The 20,043-nt window shown below is 43.1% G+C and overlaps 1 protein-coding gene across 6 annotated transcripts in view; it reads left to right on the top strand.

Annotated features, from left to right (window-relative positions):
• The window catches only part of LOC127363420 (zinc finger protein 521), an 89,006-nt gene that overhangs the window by 811 nt on the left and 68,152 nt on the right, over positions 1-20,043 (top strand). For 3 of the 6 annotated variants that reach the window (XM_051399804.1, XM_051399824.1, XM_051399834.1), the window contains exons 1-3: positions 1-63; positions 7,097-7,153; positions 13,993-14,193. The exon at positions 1-63 is cut by the window's left edge. In XM_051399804.1, the coding sequence (XP_051255764.1) occupies positions 24-63; positions 7,097-7,153; positions 13,993-14,193 (298 nt within the window). In that variant the 5' untranslated portion in view covers positions 1-23. The remainder of the gene's footprint in view (positions 64-7,096; positions 7,154-13,992; positions 14,194-20,043) is intronic. The other 3 variants (XM_051399813.1, XM_051399851.1, XM_051399841.1) reach the window with 3 other exon arrangements.

Genomic DNA, 20,043 nt, shown 5'->3' with positions numbered 1-20,043 from the left:
CAACTTCAGCGTTTTTCTGTAGGATGTCGCGCCGCAAGCAAGCTAAACCAAGATCACTGAAAGGTAAGTGATAAGCCTATTTTTGGATGGCTCTCAGAACATTTTTTATTCTAAGTGTGATGACAAGTCTAGACGAGCATGATCTGAACTTATCGCTTACTGAAATGTAACTGTCTTCCCCCTTTTTTACCTTCTTTTTTTTCTAAAAAAAAAACGCATTTCGAAGTGTTCTTCCTGTTATGTTGCGCATGAAATCGACTGCATATACGTACTTGGCATCGGGGAAAAGCTGGTCGGCTTCAGCTCGGACTGTATTTGTAATGATAGTTAAAGTGCAAGGGCAGGGCATGGGTAATTTAAGAGAGCAACAGTGCAGCGCGACGCTGGCAAACATCTGGATGTATAAAAGACGCTCCTGGTCGGGACTTAAGCCGTCTGATGGAATGGGGTGCAGAGTCACGTGACCCCCCCGTCTGCGAAACTAAGGAGGAAACATTTTATATGTTTGGTGGGGGAAAGGGAGGGCTGTATGTATGTGTGTGTGTGTGTGTGTGTGTGTGTGTGTGTGTGTGTGTGTGTGTGTGTACAACAGTTAAAACATAAATTAGAGGTGAGCTTAGTGCTGTGCTAATTGGACATGTTCATCACAAAGTTGTAAACATCTGTAAACATCAGTCAGGCTGACCACCCCCCCCAAAAAAAAAGCTTGAAAATAACTTAACTTCATGATGTGTTTTTGTTTTATTATTTCATACAAAATCTCAGCTTTTGTTACTTTCCCCCCTCTTTCATAAAACAAAACAAAAAAAACCAAACAACAGTAAGAGTGGTGGTAATACGATAGTGCATTTGTGTCTGAGCCTACATGTGTGTGCGAGAGGGTGAGGGGGGGAGGGAGGGAGGGAGGGAGAGAGAAATAGAGACAGAGCAACATGCTTGAACACACACACATGTACACACAGACACATATTCACACACTACTTTTCTCTGTAGCATTTTGGTGGGGGAGCTGCTGGGTTTTGGAGGTTGAGCTCCAGTTCATCTGGCAGGCATTGTATTTTGCTCAGCAAATAATTGTCCACAATTTCACATTCCCAGCTTGTGGTCTGTGGACCCCTTTCTCTCTCCCCTTTCGTTCTCGGAAGTCTTCATCTCAAAGGAAGATTACATGGTCTGCGGTAGTACATTCATGCAGCCACCATTTTAAATCAATACCCAGGAGAGGGTGGAAATGTGAGTGCATGCACATCTTAAAAATTGTCACATTCTGTTTCCAAGACCTGCACTGCTCTATTCACAGTAAACAGCTCCATACATAGATTTCCTATTTGCTCAGATCAGATTGGCATTGACTGTTTTTTTTTTTTTTTTTGTTAGTTGATGTGACATTTGCTATTCTCAAAAGACACATCACTTATATATAATCGTCTCCTGCCAGCATGCCTACATGCTACAAGTGTGTGTGTGTGTGTGTGCATTCAGAAGAACATCTGTCAAGATTTGTGTACATCGATGTGTGTGCGAGTGAGAGAGGGGGATAGAGAGTGAGCAAATCAGTATGCAAATGAAGTCAGAGTGATGACATTGTTTGTTTTGTTATTGTCACTAAAATTTAAATTGGAAAAATGTGGTGCACAAAACACTCCGACTTTTATGTCTTCATTCCGACTGCTGAAGCGGAGCAGAAATGCAGATACGTCATAGATATTTCCCTGTTTTGGATCAGACCCAAGGAAGGCCAGGCAGATGTTATTTATTGTTCTTTGTCTATCTCTTTCCTCGGGGACAGAGATACACTTATACAGATGTCCACAATAACTTTCCTTGTCATTTTTTAAAATAGTTGCTTGACACTGTAGTCTTCGCTATTGTTTGTATGAGACAGGAATGGTCATTTTTATTTTCAGACTCTTTTTTTTTAATATGTTCCTAACACAAAAGTGGCATCTTTAAATTTTTGTCTGTTTTTTTAAGCATGTCTTCGTGCGTATGCATGTGTGTGAGTCTGTCTCTGCATATGCTGTATGTTTTTGTGGACAGACTGCGGTTGCAGAGTTCAGGTTTCACTTTTATAGGTTGTCTTCTGCTGACTTGAGGCAGTGGTCAATGTGGACGGTTCCTTTTTTTGCGCAGAAAGAACACTTTGTTCTGCGGGAGGGAAAATAAACAGAGATGCCGATGGTACATGGAAGGAAGGTAGAACGGGCATCAAGTGCGGCGTTTTAGGGACTGGTATGGATAGTGTGGACATGGAGTGTATGTAGAGGAGATGAGAAAATAATGCTGTGACAGTTGGCACTCTTTTTTCCCCTGTGTACCCCAACACACACACCCCCTTCCTCAGTATTGGCTGCTTGTGGGAGTCAGAGGTTATGTTTTTGGTCCCAACGAGGAAAAGGGCAACATTACAAGTCCCGTTTCAATTAAGTCTGAGAGACAGATCCGGCTACGTTATTGCTTGGGGGAATAAATGGCACAGGACGAGACCATACATCATTCGCTTATATGCAAACACTTCACCCTAGCCACTGACATTTACTCAATCCTGAGCCTTCTACATTTCTCGACTGTAGGCACATTGTAATTTTGTTTTGATGTGCAGAGGCTTTGGGTCAGCACATTGCCTCAGTCGGTGGTGAGCAGCGAGGAAGGAGGATCTCACTCCCAAATCCTGCATGTAGCGTGTGATGACTGCCACGTTGCCTGTCCTACAGCACTTCCTGAATAATGTGAGGCTGGGTTGATATTTTCATTTGGAGCACAAATGACACTCTCAAGCCTCAGTCCTGATGTGTTCATTGGCGAGTAGAAAGTTTCCAGGTCTGTCATCCGCATATATAAATATATTTTCTGCGCCATTTACTTTAAGTATAGCGGTTGTCATGAAATCAGCGCTGTGTCATGTACACCTTAAATATTTGATGTTTCTGAGGAGATGAAATTTGTCACCACATGAGTGAACTCTGGAGTTTTGCTTGGCTGTGTACATGAAGGGAAATATTATTTTACACTTTAAATGTAAAGCCTACAGAACAGGTTGATTTGTGAAATCTGTTTAAGGGCCCATAAAAAATAAAGTTAACACGATAGTCTGTTTTAAGTTAAAAATCCTCTGCTTAGACATAAAGAAATTAGACCTGAAATACATTTTTAACAACTAAGAAAATAGAAAATAGATATGTTGTATTTTCTAAACCCACATTTCTCGTTATTTGAAGCTGTCCTTTTTTGGATAAAAGGAACTTGACCGTTATGCCCAGAGATGCATAACCACTCCCTCTTCCACTCCTTATGAGCATAGGCCTGTGTAAGTAAAAAAAAAAAAAAGTGATGTTACTTTTAAGTTTTTTGTCAGAGGAACTACTCAAAAATCCCGTCGAGATCTTTTAGATACACACTGCATTCAGTATGTTTAACGTTAAACTAAGAAAGGCCTCCTAATAATTTGAACAATTAAAAATGCAGAAACATTTATTCCGCTCTATTTTTTCTCCCCCGTTAAAATGTCTATTAACAGTTGCGTCATTCTTAGTTTATAGGAAGCTGCAGTATTCCAGTCTGCTCACAATTAATGATCTGTGGCATAACACCCATTAACACTTTTCTAATGTGACACAAAAATATGGTTAGTATTATCATTAAGGAAATTATGATGGAGCCGTGGAAAAATCCCATTAGCACGGCTGTCAGTGCTCTTGACATGCGGCTCAGTGTGTTGGACTGGGTGTCGCGGGAGCTGGCCGATATCTCTTCTTACTCCATGGCATGTGTCTCTCTTGTTGTCATGGATTGTCTGCCACATGGAGGAGAGTTCTGATTCAGAGACTATGATTGATTTTCACCACTGCTGCAAATGAAACGATACATTGCTCGGCTTATTTGCATCTATCTAATTTTCCTGTATGAATAGCATTAATATTTTTTTGGAAGCAAAATTTGCAGTAATTGCATAATGAGATTATTGATTCATGACATTTTCTTATTGCTACTGGTGGAGTTCATTTTTTTGAAGAAGTGCTCTTATGATTTGCGCACAGTACATGGCAATATATGAAGGATTACAAATATTATGCAACGTGATTAACATGCTCCTCTATTGCAAATTATTTATGACACTAATCACCAGTTCAAATAATGCTCATTAAGAAAGTTATTCATGTGCAGTGTGTGTCCTCCTCCCTCCCTTCCCAGCCCTAATTGAGGAGGGTTGACCTCTTGACCCGAGCTAAATTGAGTTGTAGTCCCTGTGGCGAGCGTCTCCTTCCCGGTCAGTCAGGGCGGATTACACAGCCATTGTGTTCGGCACTGTATCGTCCAAGCTGGCTGTAACCAAGCAGATGAGTCACGCATATCCAGGAACACACTCAGGGCTTTTTTATGTCTGAGAAATGCTGCGAGATGCCCACACACACAAGCGTACACACACAAATACGTGGCAGTAAAAGCACAAAAATGTACAGTATTTATACACACGTGTTTGTGTGCACGTACACGCTATCTTACACAACAGGAATTCATTTGATGGATTAGGAAAGGTCCAAGCTGCTGAGAGTTTGTCATGTTTTGCTTATTCATGTCTATTAAGTCATTAGTTTTACGCGGGTGTGATGTATCATGGGCTGTGCATGTGGTGATCAATCTGTTTTGTTTTCAGTTTTGTTTTATTTTTGGATTTCGCATTTTGCTTTTGCTTCTTGTTTTGCTCCCCTATCTCTAGAAAATTAATTCATCCCTAAAAGGAAATGTCCCGTCTTGGGGATTGTCACTCTGAATATAATGACAGTTACTCTACGTTCATTTTTGTGTGTGGCCAGTGTGGTAATTAGTGGCCTTTAATGCGGTGCCACTTGTTGTGGGATTATGTTTTTCCTGCTCCGCGTTTTGAAAATCAAAGGAGCAATGCTGAAATGGTCCCATGTGTGTTTGGTATTGTATCAACAAAACGTAGCAGCATGATTACAGTTTGTCACTGACTGAGTGATACACTGTACCATGTCAAACATTAATTAACTGATAGCAGTGATGAATTAACAACAATGTGGACTGAGTTTTATTCAGTTTAAGTTACAGTCATTATGAGGTAATTGTGAGCTTTAGAGTGTATTAATTAAAACCGTCCAGCTATTTGTATTGGTTCTGCGTTATGATTGTTGATCAAATGTCCAGCTAGTATGAAACATCACAGGAGTTTGCCCTTATTGAACGGCTCACCCTCTATGATCGCTTCTATCTAGCTATTAATTATCTAGCAGACAGGTGCAAATGAGAAAAAGAATTTGCACTGTGATGAGAGTTGTTTACTTTAAATGACAAAACTTTTAATAAGTTCACAGTGGTGACAAATCATCGCAAACTGCTGTAATGTGTAGGTTCTTATGGCATTGTAAAATAGAATTTTCTGCCTGAACTCCTTCATCTCACCAACAGGGACGGTAATCAAAACAAAAACTCCAGCTCCCACCACCAATCTCTGATAGAACCATGGGGGATTTATTAGGGCCCCCTATCCCTAGCCCATTTAAATGATCCTGGATGCAAGGCGCTCAACAGTGCTGGAGAAACTCATTAAACTCTCAGGGCGTCAGTCACTAAGGCCTCCTTTAACAGGACAAGGTTTCTGTGTTGGCTCGTACAGTCCTATTTGGTGGCTCTGAGGGATATACCTCCATGGTGTCCAACTATGTCTGTTCCATCACTTTTAATTGATTTTCCTAATTAATTGCCAGACCCATGACCATTTGTTTAGCATATTTTCTGTATGCATCAATTAAAATTGTTACTACGGGAAATATTTAGGATATATGAGACATTCTCATATATATTTGAGTGAACTGTGGCATTTCTTTGCAAAGGTTATTTCGAATAAAAGCATCTCATAGAAATTCCTTGAGGAGTTCAGTTTTGGCTGGACAAGACCCGACAGCGAAACACAGTTGCTCCGTCGTTTGCCATCTTCATAAGAAACAGCTCGACACTTTCCTCTTCATTTTTCACTGAGGTTTGACACCCTGCTTGACACTGACTCGTGCTCCCCAGAGGGAAAGGCTTCTGCCACCATAGGATCCTGCCTTAATTATGCAAAGTACAGGATATTTTGTGCGATTTTAAAAGTGCGCCAGTTTCTGCTTTGGCAGTCACTGCCACACTCTCCTACTGGGAGGTCCTGTCAGACTCCCCCTTCCTCTTTGCCCAGGAAAATGAAAGGCTAGAAAGAAAAGACATAATGGAGAATGCATTTCAACTGCAGGGGTGGAACGCAGAGGCGTAAGAAGTCCTCAGTGAGACCCTCATTTTACATGGAACAGGTGGGAGACTCTTTTGTTCTCTTCCCGCTGTTAAAATCCATTTCATTTCTTGTACTTGACATGCCACAAGGAACTCTCACCAGTTCCAAAAAGGCTCCAATGTAAAAGGTTCCTACCTTTTACTAAACAGAAGTCGTGTATTTCAAGGCCAGGGCTGTTGTCAAAAAGTCGGAAGTGGTTTAGTTGCCATGCGCCTAATGAGCAGATTTGAGTGCCGATCAAGCCGTCACTATTTTGTCAGCCATCCTGTTAAAGAGCAAAAGCACTTTGCAGCTGCTTTGCCTGTTATGGCACATAATGAATATATATTTCATGATTTTACATTTTCTTTGCATTTAAGTTTGGATCACAGTCAGCTTTAGTAAGGTCCATATTTACTCTGGAATCTACAAATGTTCTTCTTGTTACCCATGTAATTTTTGCTAACCACGGCGCTATACAACCTTCTCACTAATGCAGTCATCAAGGTGTTTTTTACTTGGTCACTGTTGATGTTGGGAGGACGTTTCATGGGAGACCTTCATAATTCATCAAGTCATTACCCAGTCCAATATGTTATTTACGTGGGTGGTTGTTTGCCTTGTTGCCAAACCTCATACATATGAAAGGCTTGTGTGGATTCCCAAACCACAGGTTGAGCTGTCGAAAGCTGTTGAAATCTCTTGGAGTTTCCATACAGAAAATCTCAATAGTAAATAATAAAAAAGAAGGAAATCTCAATGTGTCTAACTTGTTTTTCACTGTTAACTGTTTCTTTCCCTCTTTTTCTCCCCCTTCTCTTTTTCTGGCAGTAGAAGACAATGTGACAGAGGACCAGCACAGTCCTGGGCAGACTGCCATTCCAAGCGGTAATGCTCCATTTCATATTTCATCATTTTCGGGTGGAAAGTGGATCATGTGTCTGTGTGTGTGTGTGTGTGTGTGTGTGTGTGTGTGTGTGTGTGTGTGTGTCTGTAAAATCTTTGTTGGGTTCAGAATAATATAAAGTATGTATTTCCTGTTTTTGAGGTTTTCATACTGTAAACTGCATGGTTGCATGTGCTTTAGTAAGAGACAGGCAGAGCGGTGGAGCTCTTTTTCTTTGTTTGTGTGTTTGTGTGCATGCATACATGCAGGTGTGCTTATAGCTGTCCTTGTGTTTCTGTGTGTTCCTGCCGTTTTTTTAGACTCTTTGTTTCCCAACCCTCTGTATGATGTAGAATAGAGCTACCCAGATGAATGTGTCCTGTCTCCACGCATGCCATTCACAGTGGCCCTCCAGGAACAGAGCAGTAATTCAGGTCAGGCTAGCAGAAAGCCCCCTATGAATGAAGCCTGCTCCTGATGCACCACACTGTATATTTTCATTTCATTTGTCTCTGGTAAAGGTTAAGTCTCAGGCGTGGTTATTTTAAACCCGATATGGATGGTTTTGCCCAGCAGGCTGGGGACCCTGGGTACTCCTAGGCTGCCACATTAGTCCAGCATTTACCCATAGCTTTCTGAGTGCTCCTGTGTAAAATACAGGAGCTGCATGCACCACTACAACAGATCTTGGCTTTTCTCGGCTGCTTATGACTATAACAATATTGTTTCAGTTTTTGTTTGTGATCTCTCTGCAAACCTACGCTTTAGCTTTGAGATTCTTGACACACACTTCACACTTAAACCAAAGCCAGCCAATGCCTCAGACATCTTGCAGCACAAAAAGTGCAGTTTCTGACCTTTGGTATTGTGTTAGTGTGTAATAGATCAGATACTTTAAACATTTTTGTAACATTTTTGTTAATCTCTGGAAAGAGCAGAGCAATATGTATCTTCTGCTGTGTTAATGTGTATCGATAGGTATTGGTGGGTGGTTCTGTGGAAAGAAACTGCCTCCTTAGCCCCTCTAACCCTAGCTCAAGGGATGAAGGACTGGGCATAAAAGGCAGACTTGCCTCGGAGACCTCCTGTCATCCAGAGCCAAAGTAGAGCTAATGAGTGTGCCTGATTACAACGACCCCCTCAGACACACGAATCTCCCCTCTCCCCGTCCCTCCACCACCTCCATCTCTAGAGTGAGGGGAGACAGCCGCCACATGATCGATGTCTGCCTGTGGAGAAATCAGGAGGGCGCACAAATTAATTTCTCACTTTCCTCATTTGACTTCGTCTGACTGATTTATTTTTTAACCCCCTCTCAGGATGCAGCTTGACGAATGGTCAATGGGAAAAGCGTTGTTTGTGCCGGTAAACTTTCCTGATGCTGGCAGATTTCTCTTGCCATTTGCCAATTTGTCCCCTACAACTTTCAAAACGTTTCACCACCGCTTGTGTGGCACAAGATCTTCATCATAACAGCAGTAATTCATCCTTATGGTTAAACCACTGCCCATCAAACTCTTTTTAACGTCGAATTGAAAAGCAGTGGAAAAGCTTACCTGCTTTTCATGTATTTGCCACTTTGACGGCCACGGCCACAATAGCCATTAGACTCCTGACAAGCTAAGGGCTTAATCAGACATGGTGTCAAGATCTGCCTCATAAGTAGACCCCCAGTTGTGCTCTTCTGTGACTCTGCAAGCATTCTACAGACCCTGCATCCGTTTCTCATTCATGTTTGATATGTGGAAAAGGCAAAGGAGAAATGCTAACAAAAGAGGCCTTCTAAAAGATAGACAGTATTATGCATAGTATAGAGGGGCAGGAACAGTATGATATCTGAGATTTAATGAGGCAGTGCGCTTTTTACACAGAGAGTGTCGAGCAGGCTTAAGATCTGCAGCTTGGCTTTACCACTGCGCTGCCTGTGTGTAATTATAACCACATGCTCCATGCTTTTTCTTCTCTCTTATATATACATCCCTTTCTTTTTTCTTTCTTTCTTTTTTGCTCTCGGCTATGTCAGATTGAGGCTGTTTTTTTGGAAGAGGGTGTCAGCTCTGTCAAAGTGGAGTGGACTGAGGCAAATAGAAGTGTTACAGAGATCTGAAGGGGTGTCTGGGTGGCAAGGTGCCGTAGAGTAGAGTAGTGTAGCGTAGTGGTGCGGTGCGGTGTCTGAGACTCTGGCTCTGGCTGAGGTTGAGGCTGCCCACAGATCAATGTACTGCAGGGCTCACTACAGCAGGAAGAGGAAAGGACTCTTTCACTCCACCACTTCAGAAAATCATATTCTCTATTATTCATTTCCTTTGATGTTTTACTGCACTAATGGCATAGCAAGGCGCTCCGTTCAATATTATCACTCCCTGTGAGAGGGCGAGTGAGACAGGGTGAGAGAGAGAAAGAGAGCATTTGGTATGTTCAAATGTTGTTCCTCATTCAACTGCTTTGATTTCCATTCTTCTTTGTAAGCTCATATATCTTTTTCATGCAGAGATTTTAATGGTGGGTGATGCCGTCTGTATACCTGTGATTATATGTGCTGCTACCTTCATGTAGTGCTTTCTGTGTTGTCTTCGCTGTTCGTTCTCGCTCCTCCTATAATTGTTTTGCACCCTTTTTCTCTGTCTGTGCTAGTCTTATATTTATCTCAGCATGCATCATAAATTTTTCATAAATATACTGCATGTTTTTTTGTAACATATAACAAGGTAGGAAACATTTTCTGTCAGCGCATCACTTTGAGCTTGTAATGTGTTTAGCGTTTTAAGAGAAATGTTTTTTGACAAACACCTCTGCTAATCTACTTTCAAATTTCAATGCATCATGCATCAAAATATTAAACAGCAATTAGTCCTTAATATGAATCTGGGGGACTTGAAGCAGATAAATCAAATTGCGTGCACCGACCATATGAACACAGACACCCCCCCTACTGCAAATTCTTGACAATCGTTAACAATCTGGCAAGTGTCAAGCTCACAGCCTCATCGTCGGATCATGACATTCTTTAATGATGGGGGATCAGTGGATGTGACGGTCTAAGTGGAGAGCCCCAAATCCCATCCACACAGAGGAGGATACACTCGGAGGCACATGTGGCATTAGAATGTAGTGTGACCTATATATGGCGGGTGCTCTGCAAAAGTTTTAGATTTTTAAATAATGAGGTGCCGGCAACCGTGTGAAGGTTATTCAATCTTAATGTCCTCCTATTTCTGACAGCCTCCCTCACTCTGATAAAGGAGCGTACTCACCTTTGATCAGGCCCGCCGACATGTGTCGACAGAAGCTGCTCGCTGGTTAAAATAAATTCTTAATTCGAACTTGGGGGTGGGTGGTTGTAGGGTGGGTTGCTGGGGAGGGGGCATCATAGGATCAGGATCTCTGGGAAATGGTGGGGAAATGAGGATATGGGTGAGCTGGTAATGATGTTTTTGACACTATGGTCTTTCATTGCACAAAGAAAGACTCAAGCTAAACCCTGATGGATGGAAATAGACATACTGTATCTACAGGCAAGTAAGAACATGGCCCTCAGTGATTTTACACTTTTCGTGCTCAGTGTTTTGGGGCTGTATTTGAATGAAAACACTGACAGCCATCACATGTTGCATCTCAAAAATGTCTTTGTACCTAACGACAACTTTTTCTTGTTCGAGGCGCTCCATATTTTATTTAATCATCTTTAAGCTTAGGGTTAGACATTAAATCTCCAGTGAGGTTAAAGGCAGGGTTCATGGTGAGAGTTCACTTTTTCGATCAAAATTATATTGAGTTCAGGCTTTGTAGCTTGGCTTGACTCTTCACTTTACTGCTTTGTTTTTTTTCTTCCTTTGAGTATTCTTGTACGTTCATGCCCTTCCTCCTCTCCCCATGGTCAGTGTCTCCACCTGTCTCAGTGTGTGGCCCAGACAGTGGGGGAACGAGTGTGGGCCTCCCTGCTAGGGACCACGGGTCCCCGGTGGGGCTAATGGAGCAGAGAAAAGAATATCAATTAAAAGGTTATAAATATTTAAGAGCAGAAATATTCAATAATATAAGGGTGGGGGGTCCAGGGGACTCTTCAACTCACAAGATGAAAGTTGTGTCATGATAAATGTCACTAGGCACCATAAGCGACAAGAGTGTGTATGATGGATGGACTCAGACTCAGACAGATATTACATGGCTCTAAAGGTGTCAATCACCATTCAGATTTCCACATTTTATTAGTACAGTACTTATGTGCTTTTAGTCTCATAAAAATTGAAAATTCATCCTTAAAAATCTTTCAGTCAGATCTTCATTATATCCCCCGTATGAATAATTTCTCAGTCTGAGCTGTGATCATCTTACTTTGAGCTGACCTAATCAGAGTATGGATCAGCAGTCAATGTAACTTCCCTCTTGTCTGTACCTTCCATACCAACATTGTCGATCTGATTAAAAAAATTAAGGCATGATGAAAAATTCACAATATGCCACACGTCTTCCCCCCATATTCCACATGTGATTGTCAGCCATTCCAAGCATGCTGGTATTGATCTGCTGTCCAGCCTGTAGAGACTGGTAGGAGAGGATGTCCTGATCTGATGGATTACTGTATGAGGCCCAGAGGCACAGGAACCTCAGTATTGACGTGGCTCTTTAATCCCAGGGTTGGACGTGACCTTGCCGTGTCAACCCCCCTCCCCCCTGCTCCCCCTCCCTCAACCACCCCCCAAACATGTAGCAGTTTACACTTCCAGCTCCGCATAACAGTGGTGCACCGGAGGTCACTCAGCTCGACCGAGAGCACTGACCCAGCTTGAAATTACTAGAAGTTGCGGCTGAAAGTTGCACTCAAAACAAGGGAAGACGAGGGAGTGAAAGTCAAACTCGCACATGCATAAAGCTCTTTGGGTTTTAATCTCACAAATTTGCCAGTTTCTCTGAAATTCTTTTTTCCTTTGGTTGTTATTGTCAATCTGCTACACTTGAAACAATGTGAGAACGTAATATGAAGAGCAGAATAAAATGCATCTGCATTCTGCTCTGAGAAATGTATTTTTATTATATTATAAAATGCTTAAATGTAGCCATCAGTTGTTTTCTCTGACAGGACTGAGCTGTATTATTAGAGAAATTAATGATTCATAAAGGCCGTTGGAAAAAGAAAATCAAAGTCTTAACCTCCTCCACAGGCACCCTGTAAAAAAAGACACATTTCAGTGCATATTGTGAATTCTGTGTCTGTGTGTGTGGATGAATCATAAGTCTACTGTATATTGTGTGGCTTTTGGCCTCAGTCAGAAGTGTTTCCCCCAGAGCAAGAAAGGCCTGCATCTGTGAGGATTGGGTTGGGATTTTCATTTTCTTGAAACACCTTCTGTTCTGTTCTGCATGGTCCCACCAGGGACCACAGTGCTGATATTTTTAGAGGGCATGTTCCGAGAGCCTCAGTCGCCAAGAGGGAAGGACAATGGAGGGTGTGATGTTACATCAATACTTGGCGCAAGTGGGGGAAAGGAAAAATCCTGGGTGGCCTTGATGAGTTCTGGAACGCCTTTCCTCAAGGAATTTCACAGAGCACCCTACAGAAGGAGGACTTAAAATGGCCGCCATTTGTATGTAAACCTGATATATATACACTAACACCTGCACACACCGGTGCCACACACTCCTTTGTCCTCAGGCACTGTTAACTGTGTGCTAGGCGAAAAAACAGGCTTCCTCCTAACGTTCCCCTCCGGAGTTTCAGGACAAGCTGAGGAACACTTGCATTAGTGGGGCTTAAAATGGCTGCCAGTGAAGTGCAAAGGCTCTTCTCCCCCACAAAGCCTTAACCAGGGTGACATGATTGTTTGATTGTAAGTATGGCTTTTTAATCAGTCTTATTGTGAAGTGTAATGGTCACAGCAGGGGAGAAAGAGGGCTCCAGGCCATGCTGCCTATTTATAAGAGGTTGATTCGAGCCAGATTCACTTTACTATGCTTCTGAGCGAATATGTTTATGGTATGTTGCGAGTGAACAATGCAAGCTTTGATTTGTTGTCCGAATATTTTAACATCACATGAAGAACTTCAGATTAGACTGGTGTTTTGAAAGATGATTCCTAGTCCTGATTCAGGCTAGTCAGTCGCCCACCGCTGGCACTGCTGCAGCACAAAGCCAACAAGAGACAAAACTGCAGATGGATTGAAGAATATTGATGTGCGCGACCCGCGGCTGCCTGCGAGCAAGGCTGAATAATTTAGGGAAGTGTGTCGTGACGACAGTCTAACACACACCAATCTCAGTTTTGTGTGTCTTACTGTGCTACACTCCATACATCCACAGTTTTGGCCTAGATGTCTGGATAATATGGCAAGGTCTGTCTCCTTGGATAGACGCTGACTGATGCAATTCAGCACTCACTGGTGGAATTTCATATTTCTTTGGTCGAGCCAAAACTGCAATCCAGGATTTATTAACTACACATATTCCCATCAGTCTAGTTTCATATACTGAAGTTTTGCTTGGGTGAAGCAGGGCAAACACAACGTAAAACCATTTCTAATAACAGAGGTGTGTGTGTGTGTGTGTGTGTGTGTGTGTGTGTGTGTGTGTGTTAGATTTGTGTGTGTGAGCATTGTGCCACCTTGTCTGTGTGTGCCTGTATATCTCTCACCCTCACCTGCCCAACGGTTCTGTTATGGCATGAGTGGTTGAGTTACAGAGGCCCAAATTGAACCTGCATTTTTATTACAGCTTTTATTATTGTTTTTATTAAATCCAGAGTCTAGAAATCCATTTTATTGTCACCCAGAGGAAGCTGTAGTACCTCACTGTGTGGGTCACCCCTCTGACTATGTGGTGCTGTCATTTCCTGTGGCTCGGCAGATCCAGAGTGCGCCCTCGAGAGGGCGGCGGAGGATGGTGAGACCGGGCGTCTGAGGAAGAGGCTGCTCTCTCCAGAGGAAGGAGAGGAGGGAGAGGAGGAGGACGAGGAGCCTGCACTGCACAGCTGCGACAGCTGCCGGCAGGTGTTCGAGTCGCTGAGCGATCTCACCGAACACAAGATTAATCAATGCCAGCTGACAGGTAAACAACGTTCAGCCCACCGAGCCTCCCCTCCACTCTGCCACTCAGCTCTTCTCCCACTCCCACTCTCACTCTATGCTTTCACCAGAGAATATGCCACACTATGTGTGTTAGTACACTGCACCAAGGGGAGCACAACACCAGACTACCAGTTTCCTTGGTAGATATCCAACAACACAGACACACACAGGCCTCACACACATAGCACATTATTTATGTGTGCTGTACATCAATATCTACAGACGTGACATACAAATAGGCCTCCATGTGTCCTCATAATAGATCACTGTAGGCTACAGTATGTGTATTTATAGTATGTGCATTGTGTCCTTGCCTGTTTCAGTGTAACATTTTATACAGCACTATACTAATTCTAACATTTCACTAGAGTGTAACATGCTGCTGTGAGGTCCCACGGTAACCAGACCACCAACTGGAAACAGATCCTTGCTCCAGGAAAGTCCCTTAGCTGGTCCCAATGCTAGCTAGCTGCAGTAGTAATACATAGTGGGACTGAAAGAGAAGGATGCCATTGGCAGACTGTGTCATTGACCTGTTGATGGATGAATAGGGCTATAAATATCCTGACAAGGTGGCAGACAGAACTAATGATGTGAACTGAAGGTTTCCATGTGCTTCTCCTGGACTTGCTGTCCTCCTTTACACGTCCTGATGGGCCCGCATTGAGAAACACCATCTGACACACATTTCCAAATGTTTGGGCACAGACCTTGTCTCTTCTTATCTTGTTCAGAAACAGAACATGAACGGGCTTAAATGTAATGATTGTGTTTCTGATGTAGAACAGAAGCTGTACCATTTATCATTTCAAAGCAAATTCAAAGCACTTTTCTTGAGAAAGCTAGTGTAGTCTCTATTCTGTTTACATTCAAACACAGTTTGATTTCATATTTTGCAACCCACAATCAGCAAACCACAAATTATAGGGTAGATATCCCACGAGTTTTACAAAGATTTTCCATTAACTGTCTCCCAAACCGAATCTTGTGTTTGTTGATGTATGTACGTGTGTGTATAAAGCGTGCATATGTGCATTCTATCATGCATCCACTGGTGTTAATTTAAGCAGAAATGCATGCATGCTCATTGTAAGAGTGACTTTGCATGTGCAGCCATGCTTGTTTACATGTATGTGTGCCTCTGGTGTGCTCATGTGTGCACAAATTCAAAGTGACGCTCAGTCGACTAAAGGTGTGAAAATCGATGTACTGTTCACTTTCACATTACTGTCATCCAAACAAAAGCATTCATTGGTTTGAGGGAAACTAAGTGCAGAACTTCCTGTCACCCTTTCTTCAATGTAACACCCAATTCCATCAAGCCAACACAGATTCTGTTTGGTGAACCCAGGAAATAAAAACACAAAGGGCATTATTTAAGACGTAGGGGGGCTGCTTGAATTAAAATGATCTTTTAATTATACATATTTGGTGGTGTAATATTCTGAAAATAGTCAGTAATGTTATAAGAGTTGTGTATTTGATTCAGGGGCAGGCCTTTTATGTTCAGCACCATTGTAATGTGGTCATGACTGACTCAGCCATATTCTTTCTATAATTAAGGCTGGCTTTTATAAATGTCAATCTTACGGACAAATAACTCTTAATTGCTTAATGATGAAAAAAAAACACAGTTTGGATAAGAGCCCCCATGGAAACCAAACAAAAGAATCTAATTGCCATTAGGGTATTGTGATTGTGCAGAAACACTCTATTAGTATTCAAACACAGTGGGAGAAAAGAAACTTCTAGATGGCATACTAAGTACTTTGAATGTGTGTGTGTGTGTGTGCGTGTGTGTGTGTGCGTGTGTTTGTGTCTGTGTGTGTCTGTGTGTGTCTGTGTGTGTAGGTGTGCGCACGTGTGTGTGTGTGTGTGTGTTTGTGTATTTGCTGGAATATGGGAGGAGATTTCCTATGTGGCATTATGTAGACATCCATGACCAATTAATCTGCCTTACATCAAGTCTCTACTCACAGATGGATCCTTTATTAGAACCATTTTCTAATCAACCACCAGCACCTGCTAAACCCTCCATTTTTACAATTTCAAATGTTTTATTTTTGGTAAACAAATTGCAGAGCTTGACTGGAACCAATCCACATATGGAGATTTGCTTGCTGTTCCCTGACAGAACTCAGCTCTTTTTCCCCAGCTGATATCCCATAAGCGTATACAATGTATTACCAGAACCAGACATGCCCATATACACCCTCTACCTCATGTGTTTATTCTGGGCCTCATTATGCTTTGCGCCTATGTCCTACAGTAATGCACAAGTTTCAAAACAGGAGTGAGACAAAACAGACTAAATAACGTCTAAACAGATTCTAGCTGCATGTCGACCACACCCGATGGACAGAGAGAAAAAGAAAGATGTTACATGTCACTGCGATCAATGGCGGCCATTGTCTCCCCCCGTCTGGCAGAGGTATAACACCTTTCCATGCACTTAAGCCGTGACCACTGCAGTGCGCTAAGGGAGCGCATGGGTATGGATTGCCTCGTGTCCCTGATGCGATCGGTGCTATTGATCGCGCTAATGCTGGACTGCGGAGGAAGGCGAGAGTCTGAGAAAGGGAGCGAGGGAGAAGGAGGGAGATGGGGAGAGAGAAAGAGAGAGAGAGTGCTGAAGGAATGCGTCCCCAGGGAGCCTGTCTTGGGCTGGGGCAGGGCTTCAGGAATGCTCCCCAGGAGATCCCAGTGAAGGCTAGGGCAGGGCTGGAAGAATGCTCCTCTAGAGAGTTGAGAGTGGAGGCTGGCTGGGGCAGGGCTAGAGGAATGTTCCCCCAGAGCACCCCTTTAACTCTGGAGCAGAAGTGGAGGGGCTCCACGGGGGGAGAGCGCTCCCCCGTCCCCCCTCCGGCTCCAGGATGGCTGCGGATCAGGTTTCCGTGTGGGGATCAGCATCCTGCCGACAGGGCTTTAGGCTGCCCTAGGGAGGAGACAGGAGGCTGAAGGCACTACTATTCCATAGGCCTTTCCAAAAACACTTCACAAATGCTTTGTCTCACTGTCTCACTGCATTGTCTTTACAGTCTTGTATTGTTACAGATCCTTCATGGAGAAAGAGAAACAGTGTCTGTAGTTTGACTTTTGTTCTCAGTTGGCATAAGACATGTTCATATGCTAGATATGAGATTGCATTGGTAAGCAAGGAAACAAGCCTTCAGACCTGCTCGCCAAAGAAATACCTTGCTCCTCAGCTCATTTCAACTTGTGTTTACTAGCTAGCCCACACTGTAAATAAAAATAACACATCTAGCTCAGAGTTTAATTCAGAAGATTGCATTTTCACAAAGCCTTTCACTGTCAGTTCTCCAATTCCGCGTCTCTGAAGGTATTTGAATAGCCCAGTGCACACATGGGCTGTCAGCCTGGTGGCCATTCTTTCATTACGGGTCCAGCTCCCTTGAGCAACACCTTTTCTTGTGTCCTTCACTAGAGGAGGGGCATGGCTGCTCCCCTTAGAGAGATCTGTGCCCTGCTATTTTAACCCTCTGTGAGATGACCTTTTTAATAAGTGTCTTTCTCTGTTTTCCTGCCGGCCACTGTGCGAGCAAACAGAGCATGTCTTCTGCTTCCCTCAGATAAAGGAATCAATCAGAGAGGGTGCAACAGAGAGGGAGAGATAACTGGGCCATATATGGATTTATATTATGTAGATTTCCCCTTTCTTCTTCCCTGTAGACATTGCAAAATGCACTCAGCTTCAATAAAATACATTTCAGATTTATGAGAAAAATACAAATGAAATATTAATACTCTGAAAAACAATAAGATTCCCCCCCAATGCAGAGGATGGTAATATGATAGAAATAGTTTAGACAAATTTCTAATATGAAGTCTCTGTTTACGACAGGGAACCAGAAATTTTTTTTAAATCCACCGATGTAACCACGACATGTTTGTTTGAAATGTTTGAATTCATTTACATCAAGTCTTTGGGTCAGCAGCATGGAAACATTCAGTAATACCCTCAACTATGAACAGGCTCCTGGCAGTCCATGTTTTGTACTAACTGTTTCCAACAGGCTCCTATTGGTTGTACTGTTTTTTTTTTTTTTCAACTAACTTTGTGTATTGATCCAACAGCTGCTTTGTGGCTGCCAAGAAGAATGTGCCAAACTGCAAAGACTTTATTTGCTTCAAAAGGGCTCACATAAGAGGAAAGCGACATGAGCAAGACCTGATTAGCCGAACTCTGAGCCACTGCCGTTCATCAGCAATTCTGCTGTGTTTTTGCCGGGGCGTCTTGCGACATCCTGGTACAAAGAGCAGCACACTGATTACAAGGCTTTGAAAGGAGGAGAGGCGGTCAGGGGAGAATAGCTACTTCTGGCACAACGCAGCCACTGAAAAGAGACCTCATGCTAGAGTGAGCTCTCAGAATTGGGCTTGAGTCTTTCGTGTGTGTATGTGTTTGTGTGGGGGGCATGTTCTATGTGAGTGTCTGTGGGAGAGAGAAATAGGTAGGGAGAGAAAGAGAGCCAGAGAAAGAAAGGGAGTATTAAAGTAGATGTTTGACTCCATGGCGTAGCATCCCTGTGCGTTTCCTCTCTGCGACAGTGCCAGTAACGCTAACTGGAGTGTCATTAGGAATTCAAAGCATATGCCCTCGTGAGGACGCCCTCTTTCTCTCTCCCCTGTGCTTCACAACGCACACATTATGCACTGTATAAAGTATTTATTGGTCTTTGTCAGACTAGGACTGCATTTTCTGCAGGCAAACAATCAAAATAAGAATAGAGGAGCCTGCATTTTATTCTCGTGTTTGTGTGTTCCAGGCTTCCAATGACAATGACCAGCACTGCAACCCTCATATTCACATCCCCCTCTATCTAACACACTGTCTCTCATGTATTTGCTTGCTCAATCAGTCATCCGCTTAGGCATGCAAACACACACACACAGACACGTATTAACGCGCACGCGCGCACACATGCTCCCTCGCAGCACCTGCGTGCTTGCACTTTGCATTTTAGACGACACATAATTCATCGCCCAAGAGGCTAAACACATGCTGTGACTTCATCCAGTTGACCTCTTTCTTAAGTAGGTAGCCACAATACAAGGTATGACATGTGGACAAAACAAAGATAATCTCATGTACTCACCTAGAACTACAAGCACTGAGTGACACTATATCAACCACACTGTTGTTATTTCCCCCTCCACTATGTAGCATCCCTTTGAAACTACTGACTTCAGTTGTGTGACAAAGACCTGGCCATGGAGCGGTTGTCTCGGTGTCTCTTGCTCTCTTCATCTCTCCCTGGCCCTGGCTCTGCCTGCTCTTTGTTCACTCTCTTCCTCAGCCTGCAAGTCTTTTTCAGCGGCACAAGCAGAAGAATGGCACATTAAATCTTAATAGGACTGCGTCTGGCCGTGTTGAATTGCAGAGCGTGTTAAGCCGGCGCTTTCCTCCCCCTTGGCACACGCTCGTGGAAGTGGAAAACAATTGAATAAAAGAAACCGCTCCCTCCCTCTGTAACACAAGTGACTTCGGCTGCCCTGCTGAAGCTATGAGACCGAACTGACTCTGGCTCACAAATGGCATAAGCCCTTACTGAGAAACTGTAACATAAATGACATTAGTCCTTTTCAGAATGCATAGACGTACACTGGAAGGTAGATGCAGGATTTACCTGACCACCCACAATGTAACTGTAGCATATTCCCTTCTCAGTGACAGTTGTTAAATACTGCCATAAAACTCTAGACTCTGGTTATTCTTCAAAATGGCCTGTTGACTGAGACGAATAAAATAGAGTAGAAGAGGGCAAAACTAGCCAGGAGAGACAAGTGAAATGTATTGAGACATGGGAAT

This window comes from Dicentrarchus labrax, unplaced genomic scaffold (genome assembly GCF_905237075.1).
Source record: "Dicentrarchus labrax unplaced genomic scaffold, dlabrax2021, whole genome shotgun sequence".
Taxonomy (NCBI): domain Eukaryota; kingdom Metazoa; phylum Chordata; class Actinopteri; family Moronidae; genus Dicentrarchus; species Dicentrarchus labrax.
Note: the sequence above shows the minus strand (reverse complement) of the source record. Positions and strands in the feature narration are given on the sequence as shown.